This window comes from Quercus lobata, chromosome 2 (genome assembly GCF_001633185.2).
Source record: "Quercus lobata isolate SW786 chromosome 2, ValleyOak3.0 Primary Assembly, whole genome shotgun sequence".
Taxonomy (NCBI): Eukaryota; Viridiplantae; Streptophyta; class Magnoliopsida; order Fagales; family Fagaceae; genus Quercus; species Quercus lobata.
Genome location: NC_044905.1, coordinates 43,012,514 through 43,033,269, shown reverse-complemented (window position 1 = coordinate 43,033,269; position 20,756 = coordinate 43,012,514). Strand labels below are relative to the sequence as shown.

Genomic DNA, 20,756 nt, shown 5'->3' with positions numbered 1-20,756 from the left:
TGCATTCTCCCATCCTTGGCCTCTAATTCTCCTTTCACCTGACCTACGATCAATCTTGAATCTGAGAATATCTCCACTGCCTTTCCTCCCATTTTTTGAACCATGGTCATCCCGACCAATAAAGCCTCATACTTAGCCTCATTGTTTGTGGTCGAGAAGCCCAGTTTTAAGGATTTCTCAATAGTGATCTTTTCAAGAGATATTAAAACTAATCCCACTCCAGATCCTCTTTGATTCACTGCACCATCAACATATACCCTCCAAGATAAAGGTTCTTACAAGGAGACAATGTTAACTAATTTTCAATCCATGCCTTGCTTCTCTACCTCTTCTTCTAATGGGGATTCAACGAACTCGGCCACTAAATCTGTGAGGACTTGGCCCTTGATAGAGGTACGAGGCATATACTTGATATCAAAAGCCCCTAGGATCGTACCCCATTTGGCAATCCTCCCTGTGAAATCAGCATTCTGGAGTAGTGATCGAAATAGAAGTTGGGTTAAAACAACAATTGTGTGGGATTGGGAGTAATGAGGGAGTTTACGTGTAGCATGTACTACTGCCAAAATGGCTTTCTCCAATGGTAGATAACGAATTTCTGCTTCATGCAACGACTTGCTTATATAGTAAACTAGACTCTGCACACCATTGTCAATTTGTATCAACACTAAGCTTACATCCTGGGAAGCCACAGCAATGTAAGCAAACAAGACCTCGTCCACCTCGGGCTTGGACACGACAGGTGGCCAAGAAAGGTATTCCTTAAGTTGCTGGAAGGCTAAGGCACACTCCTCGGTCCACTCAAATCCCTTTCACATATTCAATAGTTGGAAGAAAGGTCTGCATTTGTCCGCTGACCGAAAGATAAACCGATTCAAGGCAATAGTCATTCTAGTTAGCTTCTAGACTTCTTTAGGATTCCGAGGTGGTTGTTGACTGTTAATTGCCTTAACCTGATCATGGTTGACCTCAATTCCACAATGAGTGACCATATAGCCCAGAAATTTACTTAATCCCATGCCAAAGGAGTACTTGGAAGCATTAAGGCGCAGTTTGTGTTTCCTCAGTATTTTAAAAATATCCCCAAGGTCTCCCACATGCTTGGACACCACCTTACTCTTCACCACCATATTATCTATATAAACCTCAATATTCTTTCCCAATTGTGGCTCAAACATCCTAGTCATCATCCTCTGATAGGTAGACCTTGCATTCTTCAAACTAAAAGGCATCACCTTGTAGTGGTAATTTCCAGTAGGAGTGACAAAAGTTGTCCTCTCCTGATCAGCTAGGGCCAGTGGTATTTGATGGTATCCCTGGAAGGCATCCAAAAAGCTCATCTGAGGATGGCCTACAGTTGCATCCACTAACTGGTCTATCCGAGGTATAGGGAAAGTGTCTTTTGGATAGGCCTTAATCAAATCTGTGAAGTCCACACACACTCGCCGCTTCCCATTTTTTTTTTCACCACTACAGTATTGGCTATCCACTCAGGGTAAAACACCTCTTTAATAGCCCTAGCCTACTTAGGTTTTATCACCTCGTCTTTGACAGCATCAGAATGGTCTTTAGATGAACGCCGATGTGGTTGCTTTTTGGGGGGTGATGGATGAATTGACATTCAAATGATGACAAATGAAGTTCGGATCCACCCCAGGAGCTTTGTAAGCACTTCATGTGAACACGTCAATATTCCTCTTGAGAAACTCTATTAGCTCTTCTTTCTCCTAAGGAGGCAGCTGAGCTCCAACTGGAAAAAACTTTTTTGAATCATCATCTACAACAATCTTCTCTTAATCCTCACACTTCGCCCCCTTGGCTGTCTCATCCACGGGTAACATCGGAGTCCTTGATTGCTATAAACCCCTATTAGTAGAGGCCGAAGACCTGGTTTCAGGCTAATGCATAATTGTGGCTACCAAGCACTGCCTAGCCACAAACTAGCTCCCAACTAGCTTTTCAATCTGATCCCCGGACGGATATTTCACTTTCAAGTGGAGGGTGGAAGAAACAGCCCCCAGGGCATGCAGCCAAGGTCGTGCTACAATAGTTGTGTAGGGAGAATAAACATCTACCACAATAAAATCCACCTCCACTACCTCTAAGCCTACCTGCATGGGTAGTCTAATCTGACCCTTTGGAATAATAACCTTCCCATCAAAGCCCAACAGAGGTGAATCATAACCTGTCAAATCCTCTGGTTCCAAGTTTAATTTCATATACAAATCAGGATACATAATCTCTGCCCCACTATCTTGATCTACCAACACCTTCTTCACATCATACCCCCAATCCTGAGGGTAACCACCAGGGCATCATCATGTGATTGTATGGTTCCAACCTTATCTTCATCTGAGAAGCTCAATGCTAGTCAAATCTCCATACTAGCCCTCTTTGGCTCATGGCTAGAGTCCTTGGCAGGTGGCCGAGCCACAGACATCATTCGAGACGGATGAGAACTAGTCCTGCCCGGAGCAGCGAGGATGATATTAATTGTCTCCAAAGGGGCTCTCGAAGAAGCATCTCTCCAAGGTTCCAAACCTGCCTGGCCCCCTTGCCTACTGGGATGATACAAAAATTGCTTTAACCTCCCTTCTCGGACCAGCTGCTCCAGGTGATTCCACAAAGTTCTACAATCCTTTGTGGTGTGCCCTCGGTCCAGGTTGTATTGGCAATGAAGGCTTTGATTGCACTTCATGGGGTCACCTCCCATCTTATTTGGCCATTTAAAGAATGGTTTGTTCTTGATTTTCTTCAAGACTTGGTGTACTGGTTCTCAGAACACCGTGTTAACCATTTGAGTAGTGGCAGATCCCGATTGCCCAGCAAAATCTCTCCGGGGCTGGTTATTATTGTATCGGTCCGACTTGAAATCCCTCATCTCTTGAGCGATAACCTTAGCCTTCCCCTTCCCTTGTTGTTGGTCTTTCTCGACTTGTTTATACTTATCAATTCGGTCCATGAGTTGACATACACTATTAGTAGGTTTCCCAATTAAAGACTTCCTCAAACCATGCTAGGTAGGTAGGCCGACCTTGAAACCGACCTTGAAAGTTCTTATGGCCACATCATCAAAGTCACCATCTATCTCATTTGAACATCTCTCAGTATCTGTCTGAGTACATTTTCAGGGTCTCCCCTTCTCGCACGGTCATAGACAGCAGGGAATCTAAGGGCCAAGGAACCCTACTGCAGGTGATAAAGCGAGATCCAAACGCCAGGGTAAGTTCCTTAAAGGAATCTATAGAGCCTACTCCCAGACCATCAAACCATTGCATTGCCACAAGCCACAAATTGGACGGGAACACCTTGCACAACATGGCCTCATTCCTAGAGTGGACAGCCATTCTTTAGTTGAAGTGACTTACATGCTTTATAGGGTCTATTTGACCATTATACATGGTGAACGTTGGCTGAGTAAACTGCCGAGGAAGTTTTCCTCCTTCAATTCTACGTGTGAAAGGCGACCTGGAAATTTGGTTTAATGCCTGGCTCATAGCATCATTTCCCAAGCTTTTGCAAGATGGGCTCCTATTCCTAAGCTCACGGTGGTAATCCTTATCATATGAGAAGGATTCACTAGGGTGAGTTCTTGACCTATGTTTGTAGCTACCATCCCCCTCATCACTAGAAGAAAATTTAGAGTTGGAGGGAGTTCGCCTTCGCTGTTCGTGGCGCAACTTCCTCTTCAAACGATCAATTTCCAGTTGCATGGCTCTAGTGTTTTTCTCGTGAGAGATATGACTCCCACTTTAAGAGTGGCTCCTACTAGTATGGGTGGTATGCATACTGACTTCTCGGTCCCTTCTCTGCTTAAGATTGAGGAAATGATCTTGACATGGGGACCCCATGGATTCCTTGTGATTTGAACCTGAAACTACCATAATTGACCGTTACACTCACTACAACACAAGAAATTCTTACATATGGCACCAATTGTAAGGTCACAATTTGAGTCCTAAGCCCAAAAATTAAAAGGATCTAGGTCCAATGAGCCCAATACAATAAATTTGTAAAGAGTGGGTTGGAAAACTAGGCTCTAATGAGTTGGGTAGTAATTATAGTGGATCTAAATGACAATAAAGTAAAAATAGACTAATTTTATTTAAAGAAAATCGTTCTCGGCATAGTCTGAGGAGATCAATTCTTGCATATAATCCTTGAAGTTGATTACAAATACAATTCTTATTGCTATAGTATTTCTCTCTCAATTCTCTGATTCCCTTCCTTTCGGGTCTTCTTTCTACTTTATACTATCTTTCTTCCTTCATCTCTACCCTCCACATGTAGAGTAGATTGCTGGTGTTGATCATTGTCCCGTTAGCACCTTCCTGAAGTCTCTGGTAGTAGTTGTAAGGTTAAAAATTACTGTTCGGCTAAAAATTACTGTTCAGGTATCACTTTCTCTTTAATGCAGCCAAAGAGTTAGCTATAGAGCATTCAATGCGGTGGTAGCAGCTTTCTCTTAGATATTTTAAGACTTCCCTCTGTCCTGCACTTTTGTGATGCTTATCGTTATCAATAGAATTTCTTGAAACGTTTCCTTGGATGGCGGACCACACCTTCGGACCTTGACTTTGCTCAACTGAGGAGGCATTCATTCTCGGACCACCCTATTGGACTTTTATGACCAAAACTCGCCTCCTTACTCACTAGCATGGACCCCCATGATAGTATTTGCCCGTCCTCAGACTACTTCATATCTTTGGATTGGGCCCCCGGCCCAATATTTACATATAAACATATACCACTTGGCCTATCACCCCTACAAGTGTATTTTTTTTCTTCACTATTTCTATTTACATATTTTGAAAATCTTAACATAACAAACTGTAGTTGAGCTAAATGATCCCATGAACCTATCCTCATTCAATTTAGGAGAAATTATTGAACCAATTTATTCTTTTATTTTGTGTTGTATTTAGTAGAATTTCAAAGACAATGGTAGTGAATTGATATTGTATATGTAGTGTCCAATAGTGATTTTTAAAATTATATACATAACAACAGTGTAATGAGAAACTTGGCGTAACCAATATCATTAAAATTGCAAGGGAAAATAATTTTAGTACCTCCAAATGTCAACTAATGTCTTATATATTTAATAACCTAAACTAATATCAATAGTACCATTATAATATATTATTTCTGTGCATAAGCACGAATTACATACTAGTTAAAATAATATAAACAACACAATAAAATAATACATCCAATGATCCAACACAATAAATAACAATCATAACCATCAATATATTAAAATACTATTTTTTAACACTACACATTAAAAAATTATTATTTTTGCTTTGAGTTTTAAGCTATAGTAAGCTGCTTGAGCTCAGACTCAAATCATTTTGAGTTTCTCTTCTTTGCTAAAGAGCACTTTTTGTATTATATATTTAAAAATCTAAACTAATATTAATAGTACCATTATAATTTATTATTTATGTACATAACTACGAGTTGCATACCAGTTAAAATAATATAAACAATACAATAAAATAATACATCCAATGATCCAACACAATAAATAACAATTATAACCATCAATATATTAAAATATTATTTTTTAACACTACACATTAAAAAATTATTATTTTTGCTTTGAGTTTTAAGCTACAGTAAGCTGCTTGAGCTCATACTCAAATCATTTTGAGTTTCTCTTCTTTGCTGTAGAGTACTTTTTGAGGGTATTGGCTGCTAATAGGCTATGGGCCAGGCGGCCGTCTAATTTGCAAAGCCGAATATGGCCAAATTTGATGACCCAAAATCCAAGTAAATAAGTAAGTTCGATTAAAAAAGAAAAAAGAAAAGAAAATCCAAGTATATATACTTTTGCAGTGGGTATGGACCATTGAAAAATTTAGGACCAACTTCAGCGTTGCAGAATTTAAAAGTTAAAGGCTATTCTTGCTTCTTCTTCTTTTTTTCTTTTTTTTTTTTTTTTTTTTTTTTTTTTTTTTTTTTTTAATATTTGGTGCATTTTACTTTATCAAGGTTGAAAAGGGAGCAAAAACAAAAACAATTTCAGGGGCATCTTCAACTTTGCCACATTCTCTAGGTGTGTGTATATATATATATATCTTTTAATTATCATTAAACAATTTGTTTCATAAACTTGTTTCATTGGTGAAGACGGAAGAGTGCTCTTAGAATTTCATGGCATAAAGTAAACGTATTTTAAATTTTACGAAAATTTGGTTTTGATTCTTTTGATCCTTAATAATATTCTTCGACAGAGGGACACTAAATGAAACCTCAACATCATATACTTCATAAATTTTTTGACCTGCTACAAATTTAAATACCCTCTGCTATATAAAATTGTCACGAGTACGGAAATAGACCTACTTAACAAATCATTAAACCATGGACGGTAAACTCTATTATGATAACCATAAAATATAAATGGACCAGACAAGAAAATGCGGTGAATATCATTGATTTATCTTAAACAATACTCACAGATTTATGTCAACAATATTGGATTATGTGTAAGCATCTTGCCTATTATTTATATTTTTATCATGAACCCATATAATTTTTTTATTTTATAAAAAAAGAAAACATTTTAAAATTTCTTTTTATAAAAGAGGGGAGGTCAAATTATGATTTTCTTAATAAAGAGTAGGGGGTTTCCAAGTCAATCGAGACCCGACCCACCCGCTACACCTCACTAACCTTCCACCTGAATTGATTATTCTGATGATTAGTGACAAGCCGCCACCCTTAGAATCCGACATGACATTGGCAGGTCTATTGGTAGGTTTGCTTCTCCAAATTTTGAGCCACCCAACTTGACTTTGAAAACCAACCAATCTGGTGAGGTTTAACCTTTTTTCGGCGAGAGATCAATGGAAATCCACTAGATTCAATGAGATCTCCACTAGATTTGGCAAGATCTCACCTTTTGCCAGTTTTGACCAAACCGACTAGGATCCAACGTATGATCGAACCAATCCGATCCGACAGCCTCACCAGTCAATAGTGGGTCTAAAATTTTTCCAATTGATTTGGTTAGGTTGGTTGCTGGTTAGGCACACACTCGACTTGGACCAACTCGTGGGCACCCTTAATAAATTGTAGGAGTCTACATCACTGAGTTATAACTTGTGGCAGTTTTAGGAATTTTTTCTAGGCGGGTCATTCAAATTCATGTCAAAGAGGTTGAATAATATATATATATATATATATTTTGGAGATAATATATTCTCATTTCATTTTGATCATTAGGATGATAAGATGAGATATTTTCTCGTAACCCATAATTCGAAGGAAGATTTTTAAGTCAACATGAGTTCTCTTAAAATATAAATCTTGGGCAGGAGATGAGGGTTGCGGTATAAATGATGTCCTTGTCATAAATTTATCCATTGTACTAGTAATAGAATAGAGAATAAACTATAAGGATATGTTTGGCAGACTGTAGTAGGCACTGTAATTTAATAGTTATTCATATGGTTTAGTTATTTAGTAGTTTGGTTATGTTTTTATTATAGGGAATAGTTATTCCTTATGAATAGCTATTCTTTAAAATGAGGAATAACTTTTTAAAATGAGGAATAACTATTAATCTCTAAAAGGGATGTAATAGATATCCCTTAGTAGGTGTATTAATTTGTAAAATTAATATATTTCTAAATAAAAAAAATAAATATATATACACATGTAAGGTTGAATTTTATCAACCATCTTATTGGCTTTATTCCGTGCCAAATTTGCTTGTATTTTAACAATTAGTAACCTTGTATTTAGGTGGGAATCATGTAAGGGTAGTGTGTGAGAGAATGTGAAGAAATGCTCAAGATTGTGCAAAGAAGCAGGGACTCGTGACTGAATCTTGTGGGTGGCTCGCAACTTGCAAGCCGCCAGAAGTTGCACACGTGCCAAGCATGCCAGAAGTTGAAGCGTCATGCCAGCTAGAGCACTACAGGACAAAAAGTACAGTTTGGCCATTCAATTACCTTGCGGTTGGAACTCGCAGCTCAATCAAGTCGTGAGGCCAAGCCGCCAGCCAGCTTTGTTTTGGAAAAATTAACTCTTCCCATTCCAAACACACACAAGTATAAATACCCCTTATACCCACGAAATGTAGAGAGCTTCCAGAGAGAATTTTGAGAGAGAAACCTTAGAGAAAAACAAGATTGATTCATCTCCAATCTTCACATAGAGACTCTTCAAATTCCTCTACTCCCACCCTCTCCATTGCTACATCCTTGAGAGGTACATTACCAAAACCTTTTCTCACCATACTCATATATATGAAAAAGCTGTTTGGTGCTTTGGGAAGCAGTTAGGAAGGGACCAATTTCATATTGGTTGATACTATGGTCAGTAGCAGAATCCGGTAAGCTAAAGAAGAAATAGGTTCGGCGTAACCTCGTTGGAGTAGGAGCTTGGAGGGCTTAGATACACTGGGTAGATTAGACTTGGAGGGTCTTCTGCTGTTCATGTATCCCAACTACATTCTTTAGTGGATTATTTACCGCTTGGAGGGCGGCGGAGAGGTTTTACGCCGAGGGCTTCGGTTTCCTCTTTAATAACACATCGTTGTGTTGTCCTTGTGTTTGTATCTCTATTCCCTTAATTTTTACCATTTAATTTCTGCTATGGATGTGATTTTATTTGGTTTAGATTGTTTATCAATTCTGTATTAAACTTATGTTCATATTCTGCACATTAATTATTCGATATTAAGTTTGAATTGGTAATTTGTTAATTGGGGGTCTAAACGTTTATAGTGTTTTATACACTTATTGAACATTCAATTAACAATTATGAAAATAAAAAATCATAAAAAATAACTAATATCTTTTTCAAATTAAAAAAAAAATTCTTTTTTAGGAAATATAATTATATGAGTAAGATATTTCTTAAAATATATCTTAAGTTTGATTTAAAATACTTTCATTCCATTGTTTTTAGTGTTTTCAAAGTTCTATTATTGTGTTGTCACCAAACAAATGAATAGTAATAAACATTACATTACAACATTTTGTATTCCTTATAATATCTATTCATTTTCCTATGTAATTACTGTTACAGTCTATCAAACGTGTCCTAAGTTCATTAGGCATATTGTATCTTAATATATTAAAGATATTAATTATTGTTGCTAAAATTAAATCTTGGAAACCATTTATTGTCTCTTACTATATATAATAAAGTTATTAATTATTTTTGTTAAGTGAACTCTAATTATTATTATTTAGTATACTTTAATTTATATTTATTAATTTTTTTCTTTATTCTTTACTGTTCTTTTATTTAACAATTCAACTTAACTTTGACAACTTATTGGTCTTTGTAATTAAGAAGAATTTTTGTTGTATCTTTTGCATGACTGTATTAAGCATTCAACACAACAATACAATCATTTAAAAAAAAAAAAAAATGGTCTTCAAGATATTGTCCCGTGTCCCACATCCACTATCTCACACTTAATTATCTTTTAAGTATTTATATTTTATTGCCTATTTAATTGTGTTTTTCCGAGATTTAAGATGAATAATTATTCATTATTTGTTTTTGGGCTTGCTACTTTTTACTTTTTTTTTTTCATATTTTAGATCAAATTGGTTTATTGTTTGAGTAATTTTCTTTTTGTTTAAAATGTCCAAGATAAGTGTTGGTGTTGAATTGATATGTTATTAGGTTTTATTAAGGTGTTCAAAAAAACCCAAAAAAAAAAAAAAAATTAAATATAAATTTTTTTTTGTGTGCCGCCATTGGTTACAGCTTACAAGGTTACTGGCAAAACAAACACACAGTAAAATATGTAATACCATTAGGCATAAGTATAAATAAAATAATTAAAAAAAATAAAAGAAAAGAAAAAGAAAGAAAGGGAAAGACAAATATATGAGCGACAAATATATCCAAACTTTATGATCTATGGATTCCTTCCCTCATTCAAGACAAAGAAACAGGTTTCGGCTATTACGCCATTACCTATAGGCTGATAATGTTTTTATATGAAAGACTAGCATCAGCAATTCAACATTGAAAAGGAAAAAAATAAAATAAAAAATAATAATAATAATTAACATGCATGTGGCTAGGAAAACTACAAGGGGATATAGGATGAATGTTAATTGACTTAAAGAAAGAAATACAATTTCCAGAACTTTAATATATTATTTTATATTTTTCTACAGAATTTTTAATTTCAAAGTCCCCCTAATTAGGGTATCTTTTTAAATTAAGAAAATAGAAGGGGAAGAACAGAGAGGAAAAATTGTGGGAAGAAACATAATATTAATGAAGCATTTGCAATTTCAGGCAGGGCTATGTGAATCTAGTTTAGCCCACAAGACTAGTTGGATATTCTCGGCGTAATTTGAGAAATCTGGATTCCCTTTGCTTTGGTTTGAAATTTGACACATATGATAGGACTACTATTTTATTGTGAAAATTTAAATTAAATTTTTACAAGTCTATTAGTGAATACGAAACATAATTTAAAATTACTGTAATTTCCAGTTAGGTATTTACTTATTGCTTGGTCAATAATGGCAATCCCCTAACTTGAGTTTCTTGGAACAGGTTGAACTTTTGGATCCTATACTATTTTTGCTTAAGTTTCATGATAGAGTCGAAAGAAAAGACAATATTATTACAATCTGATGAGTTAAGTGTTTCAATTAAAATATAGTCGTGCAAAGACGAGCATGTTTAATTAATGGAACCAGAGTGGCAATCACTTTCTTCTTTGCCTAATAAGTTACCTTTGTTTATAATGCAAGCATTTATAAATACAAGCAAAACAGAAAGATACCTGTACCAGTACATGATTCAAGAAGATGGTGTTTCTAAATCTTATAAAATAATAACATTTCCATGTATGACCAAATCTTCTTGTTAAGAGAATAAAAATTACTCTGGCCAGCCTAGATGAATTTTCCATTTTTTTTTTTTTTTTTGTAATTCTATTTTTGATTAAAACATCATACATTCTATCAGAAAAAAATAAAAATAAAAATAAATCATACATACAAGCATATGAGAACATGAGAAGCCATAGAAATAACAGAAATGAAAACTGAAAGGTGTATCTGTTCCTCTTGAGCTTAAGTGTATATATATATATATATATTTTTTTTTTTTTTTTTCAAAGTACTGCCTAATATCTAATATGAAACTGTATCAATGAATTCCAAGCTGACTTTCATCTCAATAAATATCAGCCAAATTCAAGAACATTCAAACTATATAACAGTAGTGGAAAGAACATACGTGGAGATGTATCTTTGTGATTTATACATCTAATACTCGTTGTGTGTTCTGAGACTGTTGGGACCTTCTTTCTCTATTGGCATACCACTTAACTGTTCTTTTGGCAATTGGGAACCAAAGCCGCCTCATTCTTTCCGCTTTAACATTGTTTTCAATCAAAGAAGACTCTCTAATTCTGTTCTTTATACCAGAAATATCTTCATATCTTGAAAGTGCAGTTATTTCTGACATTGATCTTCTCTCGGTTGGATTCATATACCTTGATGTCTGACTCAAATTTGGTGTGGAATCTGATGTAGAAGGAAGACCCGGAAATGAAACTGGACTAGTTTTGTTGAGTGTACTAACCTTGGTCTCAAATGATCTCTTCAACTCCATCTCCTCTTTAATCTTCACAATATGTCCATTTTCTAAAGATCTGGGTGTTGAGGACTGCTCGTTATTCCAATCCAAAGAAGAGAATCTATAGCTTGATGTAGCACTAAGCAACTCCGAGTTCAAGAACATCAGGTCTGAAGAACTCACACTGCTCCACCGGTTGTTGAAAATAAAGTCAGATACAATAATCTTGTGGTTGTGCTTGTGCAAGACTTTGTTGTTTTCATCATTATTGTCAGCTTCTTCTTGGAATATTAATGGTTTTTCTTCTGTATTACCCTTTTCAGTTTTTCGAAAGCTGCTTCCAATGCTGAATCTTGAAGATCCGTGATGATCTTCTTCTCTTTGGACAAAGAGCTCTATATTAGAGTCTTGTCTCAGCTCAGACTGGTTCATCAATCTCATACTATTTGTGTATGTAAAAATTGTTGGGTCCTCAGGGCTTACCTTATGCCTGCAAAGAGGACAGCTTGAATGCTTTATAAGCCAATTGTCGATGCAGTCAATGTGAAAGGCATGTTTACACTTGGGCAGCAATCGAAGCATTTCAGTATCTTCGAATTTGGATAGGCAGACTGAGCATTCAAGTCCTTCCTTTGTCCCCTTAAGTGAAGAGAATCTAAAGAATGGAAGTGACTCAATCACTGTCTTATCAATCCCAGAAAATCGAGAGCTTGATCTAATAAATCCAAAGTTTTGTGGATCGCTGTGAATGGACCCTCTCCTGTGACAGAATTTGGCGTAGACAAGAAGAAGAAATGTTAATGAAAACATGATTGAGAGGATACCTATGACAACTGCAAGACTTGGTTGCACAGGTTGTGAAGCAGCTTGATTATCCCCTGCCATTTGTGCTTTGACATTGATGAACATGAAATGGAGAACCAAAATTAGCAAAAGAAATTTATTCATGATTGAATATAAAAGCTTTCCCAGAATTCTAAAGTTCTCCAGAAAGCATTCTTCTGGATAATTTAGACTTTTTGTGGAAAACTTCTAGCTTATAAAGGGGGAGTTTGAGTCCTTAAGATAGGTTGTTATGCATTGAATTTTTTAAGTATACTTTCCCCCGAAGGCTATTCTTCTGGTTTGTCAATTTTCTTGGTTTCTTCCTAGTCTGTTCTTGTTTGTCCTAATTATTTAATCATTTAATCATATACATATCATAATGTGACTATTAAAAGTTTGAAATTCAGTAGCGATGACCATGTGGCAAGGCTCATAGTAATAAATACAGCCTAATTAATTTGGCATCTTGACTTGGTATGCATTCTCCTGGGGTAGTAATACACTAATCCTAATACAACCATATGACATCAAAATTTCATCTTAATGTCATCAATTTGAACTATTTACCAGTGAGATTTACCTTAAGATGAGACAATGAAACCTCACGCCATGAGACAAGCTGCTAAGCTGATGTATTTGATGACACGCGAATTAGGGTGAATCTTGGTTGATGGATTTGATGCTTTCAGTATGAGTTTGAGATTTCAATGTCAGCTTTAATTTGTTCTTGTTTTACTTGTTTCTTTTTAAGTCTTTTTATGTATTAGATTAACTTATTAGTTTTTCCAAATCAATAACTCTAGACTAGACTAGAAACACAATTTTTCACAACTGCTGAGGTTTGCAAGTTGTTAATGGTAGATGATAAAATGGGGACGGTCGTAGTTACAACCAAATTAACTTCAGTATCTTGACTTGGTATGCATTCTCTTGGTCCTGGGGTAGTAATACACTAATAATACCAATACAAACGTAAAGCATATGACATCATTAATAGAGCTACAAAATTTATCTTACTGCGGTCAATTTATCAGTAAGATTAACCATAAGACGACTGATGATGCCGAAAATAGTATCACCAGTGAGTCACACGTTCCTCGTACGATCAAACGGCACCTGCACAACGAAAAGGAAGAACCTAGCAGAGAGTACCGGTGTGGTACCGGCCAAACACCCTCCGAAGGTCAAGTTAGAACTATTCTCACTGCTCTAGAGTGCTAGAGAGGGTAAATTATGCGTACCTTAGTTTGTGAGGATGCTTGGGCTTTTATACTAGTAGAAGGTTGACCTCTTTACCTTGGAGTAGAAGTCCTTTCCTTATAGGAGTCCTTTTGAGCGTATTTTACGGGATCTTTTCCTTATGGGGATCCTTTAAATATTATCTAGCGTGGAAAGCAAGTAAACTTGTGCCCGGTCCGTCAGCCTCAATTTTCCTCCGTTACCTTTGTTATACCGTCAGCATTTGAGTCGTCAACCACGGAGTCAGCTGATACTATGACCGTCAGCATAAGCACCGTCTGCTACGCCCAAAGAAAAAGTATTAAACCGTCGGCTTTATGTCCGTGTGGTTTAAGCTCTCCTTTTATCCTCATCAGTTGCCCCCTACTCTACATGTTCGACGAATAAGACCGTCAGCATGTGGAGTTAGAAGATGACTAGGGAAAAATCAAATATGAACGACTCCTCGATCTTCGAGCTATTAAATGCAAGGTCACGTGGCATTCATTCGTTGGCCTCGTTTCTGGGCGCGGGCGTCGCCTCGTCTTCCGTGCGTTTTCTCTCTTGTATAAATACCACGCCCCTTCACTCATTTCATCATTTCAACCTCGCTGGTTTTTCAAGAGAGAATCCGTCACCCTTACTTCCAATTTGATCCGTCAGCTGTTATCAACACCGTCACTTTCAAGGTCGTTCCATCCATTCAAGATCTGCTTCACCTGTAAGTTCTTCTTTCCTTCTCTTCGCTTTTTTCTCCCTTTTTTATTTTTTCCTGAAAAAACAAAGTCAGTCTAGGAACTTAGAGCATATCCGTCACTTGTAGGTAGTCAGATGTCGAGTGACGCGTCGAGTGATCAGTCGTTAGTCCGCGATGGAGCGGGCTACGACGAATTCTTTGGCTCAGGTCAAGAGTCCGACGGCTTTTCTGAATCGTCAGGAAAGGAAACGTCAGCCCAGTCCCTTAGTATTGATGTAGAAGGCCAAGTTGAGGAAGTTAGGGATAAAGTGTTAAGTGAGGTTGAGGTCAAGAGGAGAGACGAGGAAATTTGTGTTGACGGGAACGGGGATGAAGGCGACGAGGAGTCGGATAGTGACGGGAGTAGGGACGAGGGTAACGAGGTTAGTAGTGACGGAAATGAGGATGAAGGTGACGACGAGTCCTGTGATGGAACTTCAGGGAGTTCTGGAGGTAACCGTCCCTTCATCCTCCCGGAGGAGTGGGCCGTCAATAAATTCCTTCCAAAGATGAGCAACAGAGTTTTTAACGAGTTGCGTACCCGTTTCCAAATCCCAGACCACATTCCTATCCGTCTCCCTAGAAAAAATGAGAAGTGTTATACAGGGAGGACTGCTGATGTGGGGATGTACGATGCCATGTTCGCTGCTGGCCTTAGATTACCACTGACGGCTTTACACCGTCTAGCGGATTTCTTGGGATTGTCCGTCAGCCAAATTGCTCCGAATGCCTGGAGGATTTTTATTGGTGCTGAGATCCTTTGGGGTCGCTTGAGTGGGGGGAACCGTCAGCTTTCGCTAGACGAGTTCTTTTATTGCTACAGACCCCAGCATAAAGTATCTGCCAAGGGGACTTACCATTTTGCTCCACGTGAGAAGAGCTTAAGATTAGTGTTTGATATGCCAGACTCCAATAGAAATTGGAAGAATAGATTTTTCTTTGTTAAAGGGACGGATTGGGTGTGCCGTCCAGGTGAGTGGGATACACTGCCTGGCGGTTATTTTGATAACACTTGGGCCTATATTAGGGAGTCAGGTTGCCCCCTTGTCTTTCTTCTTACCGTCTCTTTTCATTTATCAGGGAGTTTTCTTGAGTCCGTCTCCTTTAACACCGTCTATTCCCTTTTATTTCAGCTAGTGCTCGCCCGGAGATATCTGACGAACAAAGGGAATTTATCCGTCGGATACTTGGCATATCGCTTGAGCAACGGAAGTGTAGGGACTTGATCACCCTAGACACCCTCCATTTGTATTGTGGGGGTCCAGAGCCGACGGTTGAAGCTCGGAAGTTGGAAGAATTTTCTCGTAAACGTAAGTCGAAGCCTTACATGACCCGTCGGTTTATTTCTTTCGTCGGCTATTACTGATCCGTCAATTTATTTTGTGTAGAGATGGAAGCTGCGAAGCAAAGGGTGAGGGCCGCTGCTGCCCGTAAGAAGGAGGAGGAGAAAGCTAAGGGAAAAGAAGGAGCGTCAACCCCTCATTCCTCTTTGAAGAGTTCAGTTAAGAGGAAGGCTGACGGAAAGGACGATCCTCCTTCTAAGAAGGTAGCTGTCAGTGCAGGGGATGTGCCTTCCACGAAGTCGCCTCCCAAGTCTGGTCACGGTGCTGGGAAAGGAGTGATGACCTCTTCTGGTCCCGTCATTGAGGGACCCCGTTGCTTGCTGACCCACAAGGATTATGCTGTTGAGGGGGTAGAATCCCTCATAAAACAGACGGATCTTGACCCTTGTGCTCAGCTAGGGACGGAAGACCTGGGGGCGTCAGCTTTCTTTGACATAGCACGGGTATGCTTTTTACTTTGATTAATTTAATGTTTGCCTTGCTTTATGGCTGACGGTTGTACTTCCTTCAGGCCTTGGTTCGTGTAAAAGCACTTCAAGACCGGTGCGTGGCCAAAGAAGGCGTCGTTTCTCGGGTTAGGAGGCATAACGCCAATCTGATGGATCAGCAAGCGCAATATAAGGAGGCCGTCCGTCTCTTAAACTCAGAGCTGAAGGATGTAAAGGAGAAGTTGGGAGAGGCTGAGGGTCAGCAGAAGAAGCTTGAGGAGGAGGTTTCATCCTTACGTGCACAAGTAGAGACGGCTGGGACTGATGCGGTCCAAAAATTCAAGACAACCCAGTCATTTATTGACTCCTGCGCTGATTATTACGGCACAGGTTTCGACGATTGTCTGAGGCAGGTAGCGTCAGCTTATCCAGAGTTGGATCTATCCGGAATTACCATGGACGCCTCCGTGCCGATGACTCCTGCTCGTGAAACTGTTGCTGACAAAGGTGACGGACCTATTAGTTTGGACTCTTTGCTTAATGATGCCGGAGTTATTTTGGCTCAGCCAGCCGTCACTATTCCTGCCGAGTCTTCAGATGCGGCACAAATTGCCAAGGATAAAGCTGACGGGGTCTCCAAGGATGTTCCTGCCATTTAACCATAGCTTTTCTATTGTAATTTTTGAACAATGTTTTTAAATGTCCTTTTGTTTATTGGGCTTTTTACCTGTAACTCTATTTGCCCCTTTTTATGGCACTTGGAATTCGTCGCTTTGAACATGTATACTGATTCTAATTTCTTATGGCCCCATTTATTTGATGAGATCGTTATTTTTTTGATTTTTTAGCCCCTTTTTATCATTTCTACGGGCTTGTTGGTTTGAGAACCACGTTTGTAAGTAGGGTCTTACTTTTTCGTTAGACCGTCATCTATTGGACCGTCTGCCTTATAGGTCCGTTAGTTTTAGGACCTGGTCCATATGATGATATTTTCATCTATTGGATCGTTGACTTTGTTGGACCGTCACTTTTTTAATTTTGGTTTTTCCGGACCGTTGTTTTCTTGGCCTTAGCCTTGACGTTTTTGACACCTTTATTAGTCCGTCAGTTTTTTAAGTCCTGGTCCATATGATGATATTTTCATCCACTAGACCGTCAGCTTTTTAAGCCTGGTGTATCTAACACCTTCATTAGTCCTTAGTTTTTTAGGACTTCGTCCATTTGATGATCGCTTCATCTTTTGGACCGTCGGCTTATTAGATTTCCCGGACCGTTGGCCTTAGACTTGATTTCTCTGACATCTTTTTTGGCCCGTCAGCTTTTTAAGCTTTGGTGTATTTAACACCTTCATTAGTCCTTAGTTTTTTAGGACTTCGTCCATTTGATGATTGTTTCATCTTTTGGACCGTCGGTTTTTTAGATTTCCCGGACCGTTGGCCTTAGCCTTGATGTCTCTGACATCTTTTTTGGTTCGTCAGCTTTTTAAGCTTTGGTGTATTTAACACCTTCATTAGTCCTTAGTTTTTTAGGACTTCGTCCATACGATGATTGTTTCATCTTTTGGACCGTCGGCCTTAGCCTTGATGTCTTTGACGTCTTTTTGGTCCGTATGTTATGGACTTAGCGGTTTTGGCCGCGAACCTAGTAGACCGTAGAAGAAATACACTTCAGTAATTTCTGAAAAACTCCTCTTATTGTCATGCATTCAAATGAAAGTAATTAAAACCAAATCCTGCCCCTTGGGCTAAAAAGAAGAATTGTTGCAAAAGATTAAAGTAAATGATAGTTATGAGGAGTGAGACTAAAGTCTTGCTGGAATGTAAAATAAAAAATTGAACTTTGTGCTGTCGCTCCTACTGGTAGTATCTTCGTAGGTGCTCGGTGTTCCACGGGTGCGGCAGTTTCTTTCCTTCCAATGTCTCTAGATGGTATGTGCCTTTCCTTAGCCACGACGTAACTCTGTAGGGTCCTTCCCAATTGGGGCCGAGTTTCCCTTGGGTAGGGTCCCTAGCGGCGCCCATGACCTTTCTAAGAACAAGGTCTCCAACCTGGAAGTCCCTGTGTCGAACCCGAGAGTTGTAGTGTTTAGCCATACGGTCCTGGTATCGAGCGAGCCTTTGTTCTGCTATTGCCCTGATTTCGTCTATTAGGTCCAGCTGTAGTCGCATGGCCTCATCATTTTTGTTTTCGTCGTGGTTGTGCACCCTGTAGCTTGTGAGCCCAACTTCTGCTGGAATGACCGCTTCATTTCCATATGTCAGTCGGAATGGTGTTTCTCCTGTGGGTGTCCTTGCTGTCGTCCTGTAAGCCCATAATATGCTTGGCAATTCATCGGGCCATATACCCTTTGCCCCCTCGAGCCGGGTCTTGATAATTTTGAGCAAGGATCGGTTCGTTACTTCGACTTGGCCATTAGCCTGAGGGTGGGCGGGGGAGGAATAGTGGTTCTTTATTCCTAGTTGTGAGCAGAAATCTCGAAAGGGGTCGTTGTCGAATTGCCGTCCGTTGTCCGAGACGAAGACTCTAGGAATGCCAAACCTGCATATGATACATCTCCAAACAAAGCTTCGTACGTTTTTCTCCGTGATTGTGGCCAATGCTTCAGCTTCCACCCATTTTGTGAAATAGTCGATGCCTACCACCAGGAACTTTAGCTGTCGTGCTGCTGTAGGGAAGGGTCCCATGATATCTAAGCCCCACTGTGCGAACGGCCATGGGGCCGTCATTGGGGTCAGCTCTTCGGTTGGTTGCCTAATAATGTTGCTGAACCTTTGGCACTTGTCGCAGGCCCTGACATAGGCTTCGGCGTCCTTCTGCATAGTGGGCCAATAGTATCCTGCTCGCACAAGCTTGTGTACCAACGATTTGGTCCCTGAGTGGTTTCCGCAGATTCCTTCATGCACCTCTCTCATGACATAGTCTGCCTCTTCCACACCCAAGCATCTTAGATATGGTCGGGAGAAACCTCTTTTGTAAAGGACATCTTTTATCAAGACGAACCTCGCTGCCTGGACCTTAAGTCTTCTTGCGGCTTCCTTTTCGTCTGGTAAGACCCCGTCCCTCAAGTATGAAACTAACGGCGTCGTCCAGCTTTTGTCGGAGCATATTTCCTGCATGTTGCTGAGGTCTATTAGCGGAGAAAGCTGTATGAAGGAGAGTACATTACCAGGGATGACCATTTGTTCTGCTGAGGCGGCTTTCGCTAGGCGATCGGCCCGCTCGTTTTCTTCTCTAGGGATTTGGACAACTTTAGCTTCTAGGTCAGCCACTCTCGCTTTTACTTCACCAAGGTACTTCTTCATCTTTTCGCCCTTGCACTCATAGTCTCCATTGATTTGGTTAGTGACGACCTGTGAATCGCAGTAGATGACTACCCTCGCGGCTCCTGCTGCTTTGGCGAGGTCGAGCCCTGCTATCAGAGCCTCATACTCTGATTCATTGTTGGTGGCAGGGAAGTCGAGACGGACCATACATTCGATGGTGTCCCCTTCGGGCGATAATAGCACAATGCCGGCCCCTGCGGCTTGCCTGTTGGATGACCCGTCCGTATATATACTCCATTGAGGGGACTCTGCTGCTTCCTTGTCTTCATCATGAGTGAACTCAGCTATAAAGTCGGCGACGACCTGTCCCTTGATGGCAGTCCGCGGGCGGTACTGAATATCAAATTCGCTCAGTTCTATAGCCCATAATGCCAATCGTCCCGCGGCCTCGGGACTGCTCATTGCTCGCCTTAAAGGCTTATCGGTCAAAACGTTCACCGTGTGGGCTTGGAAGTACGGTTTGAGCTTGCGGGCTGCCGTGATCAATGCCAGGGCAAGTTTTTCCATGGGCGGGTATCTTTCTTCGGCCCCATGAAGCGCTCGGCTTGCGTAGTACACGGGCTTTTGTACTTTCTCCTCTTCTCTGATCAGGGCCGCGCTAACTGCCGCGGGGGAGACGGCTAGATAGAGAAAAAGCTCTTCTCCTGGCTGCGACGGGCTTAGTAATGGTGGGGAGGAAAGGTAAACCTTCAGTTCTTCGAACGCTTGCTGGCATTCGTCAGTCCACTCGAAGGACTTCTTCAATGTTCGGAAGAAGGGTAAACACTTGTCCGTAGCCCTTGACACGAACCTGTTTAGTGCCGCTATCTTTCCGTTGAGGCTTTGTACCTCCTTCACATTTCTTGGTGGTGCCATATCCAGGATGGCCTGGATCTTGTCCGGATTTGCTTCGATGCCCCTCTGAGACACCATGAATCCTAAGAATTTTCCTGCCGTTACTCCAAAGGCACACTTTCCTGGATTGAGCTTCATATTGTAGGAGCGAAGTGTGTCGAATGTTTCTTTGAGATCTCCTAGATGATCTTCCTCCTTTCGGCTTTTCACCAACATGTCGTCCACATAGACTTGGACATTCCTCCCAATCTGCTGCGCGAACATTTTGTTCATGAGTCTCTGGTACGTTGCGCCTGCGTTTTTTAGGCCGAAGGGCATCACCTTGTAACAGAAGAGGCCTTGGCTGGTTACGAACGACGTTTTCTCTTGGTCGGCTTCATGCATTCGGATTTGGTTGTACCCCGAGAAGGCGTCCATAAAGCTCAGCAGCTGGTGTCGAGCCGTGGAGTCTACTAGGATATCGACCCTCGGG

At 39.9% G+C, this 20,756-nt stretch overlaps 2 protein-coding genes across 2 annotated transcripts; one reads left to right on the top strand and one right to left on the bottom strand.

Moving 5' to 3' along the window:
• Positions 1-11,128: 11,128 nt before the first annotated feature.
• On the bottom strand, positions 11,129-12,662 carry LOC115978145 (E3 ubiquitin-protein ligase ATL42-like). The gene has a single exon (XM_031100170.1). The coding sequence runs from the start codon at positions 12,523-12,525 to the stop codon at positions 11,257-11,259; it is 1,269 nt and encodes a 422-aa protein (XP_030956030.1). The 5' UTR covers positions 12,526-12,662; the 3' UTR covers positions 11,129-11,256.
• Positions 12,663-13,567: 905 nt separating this feature from the next.
• Positions 13,568-17,248, top strand: LOC115975663. Its single transcript, XM_031096545.1, has 4 exons — positions 13,568-13,585; positions 15,490-15,666; positions 15,745-16,142; positions 16,211-17,248. Exons 3-4 carry the CDS (start codon positions 15,747-15,749, stop codon positions 16,784-16,786), a joined length of 972 nt encoding a protein of 323 aa, XP_030952405.1. The 5' UTR covers positions 13,568-13,585; positions 15,490-15,666; positions 15,745-15,746; the 3' UTR covers positions 16,787-17,248.
• The last annotated feature ends 3,508 nt before the right edge of the window (positions 17,249-20,756 follow it).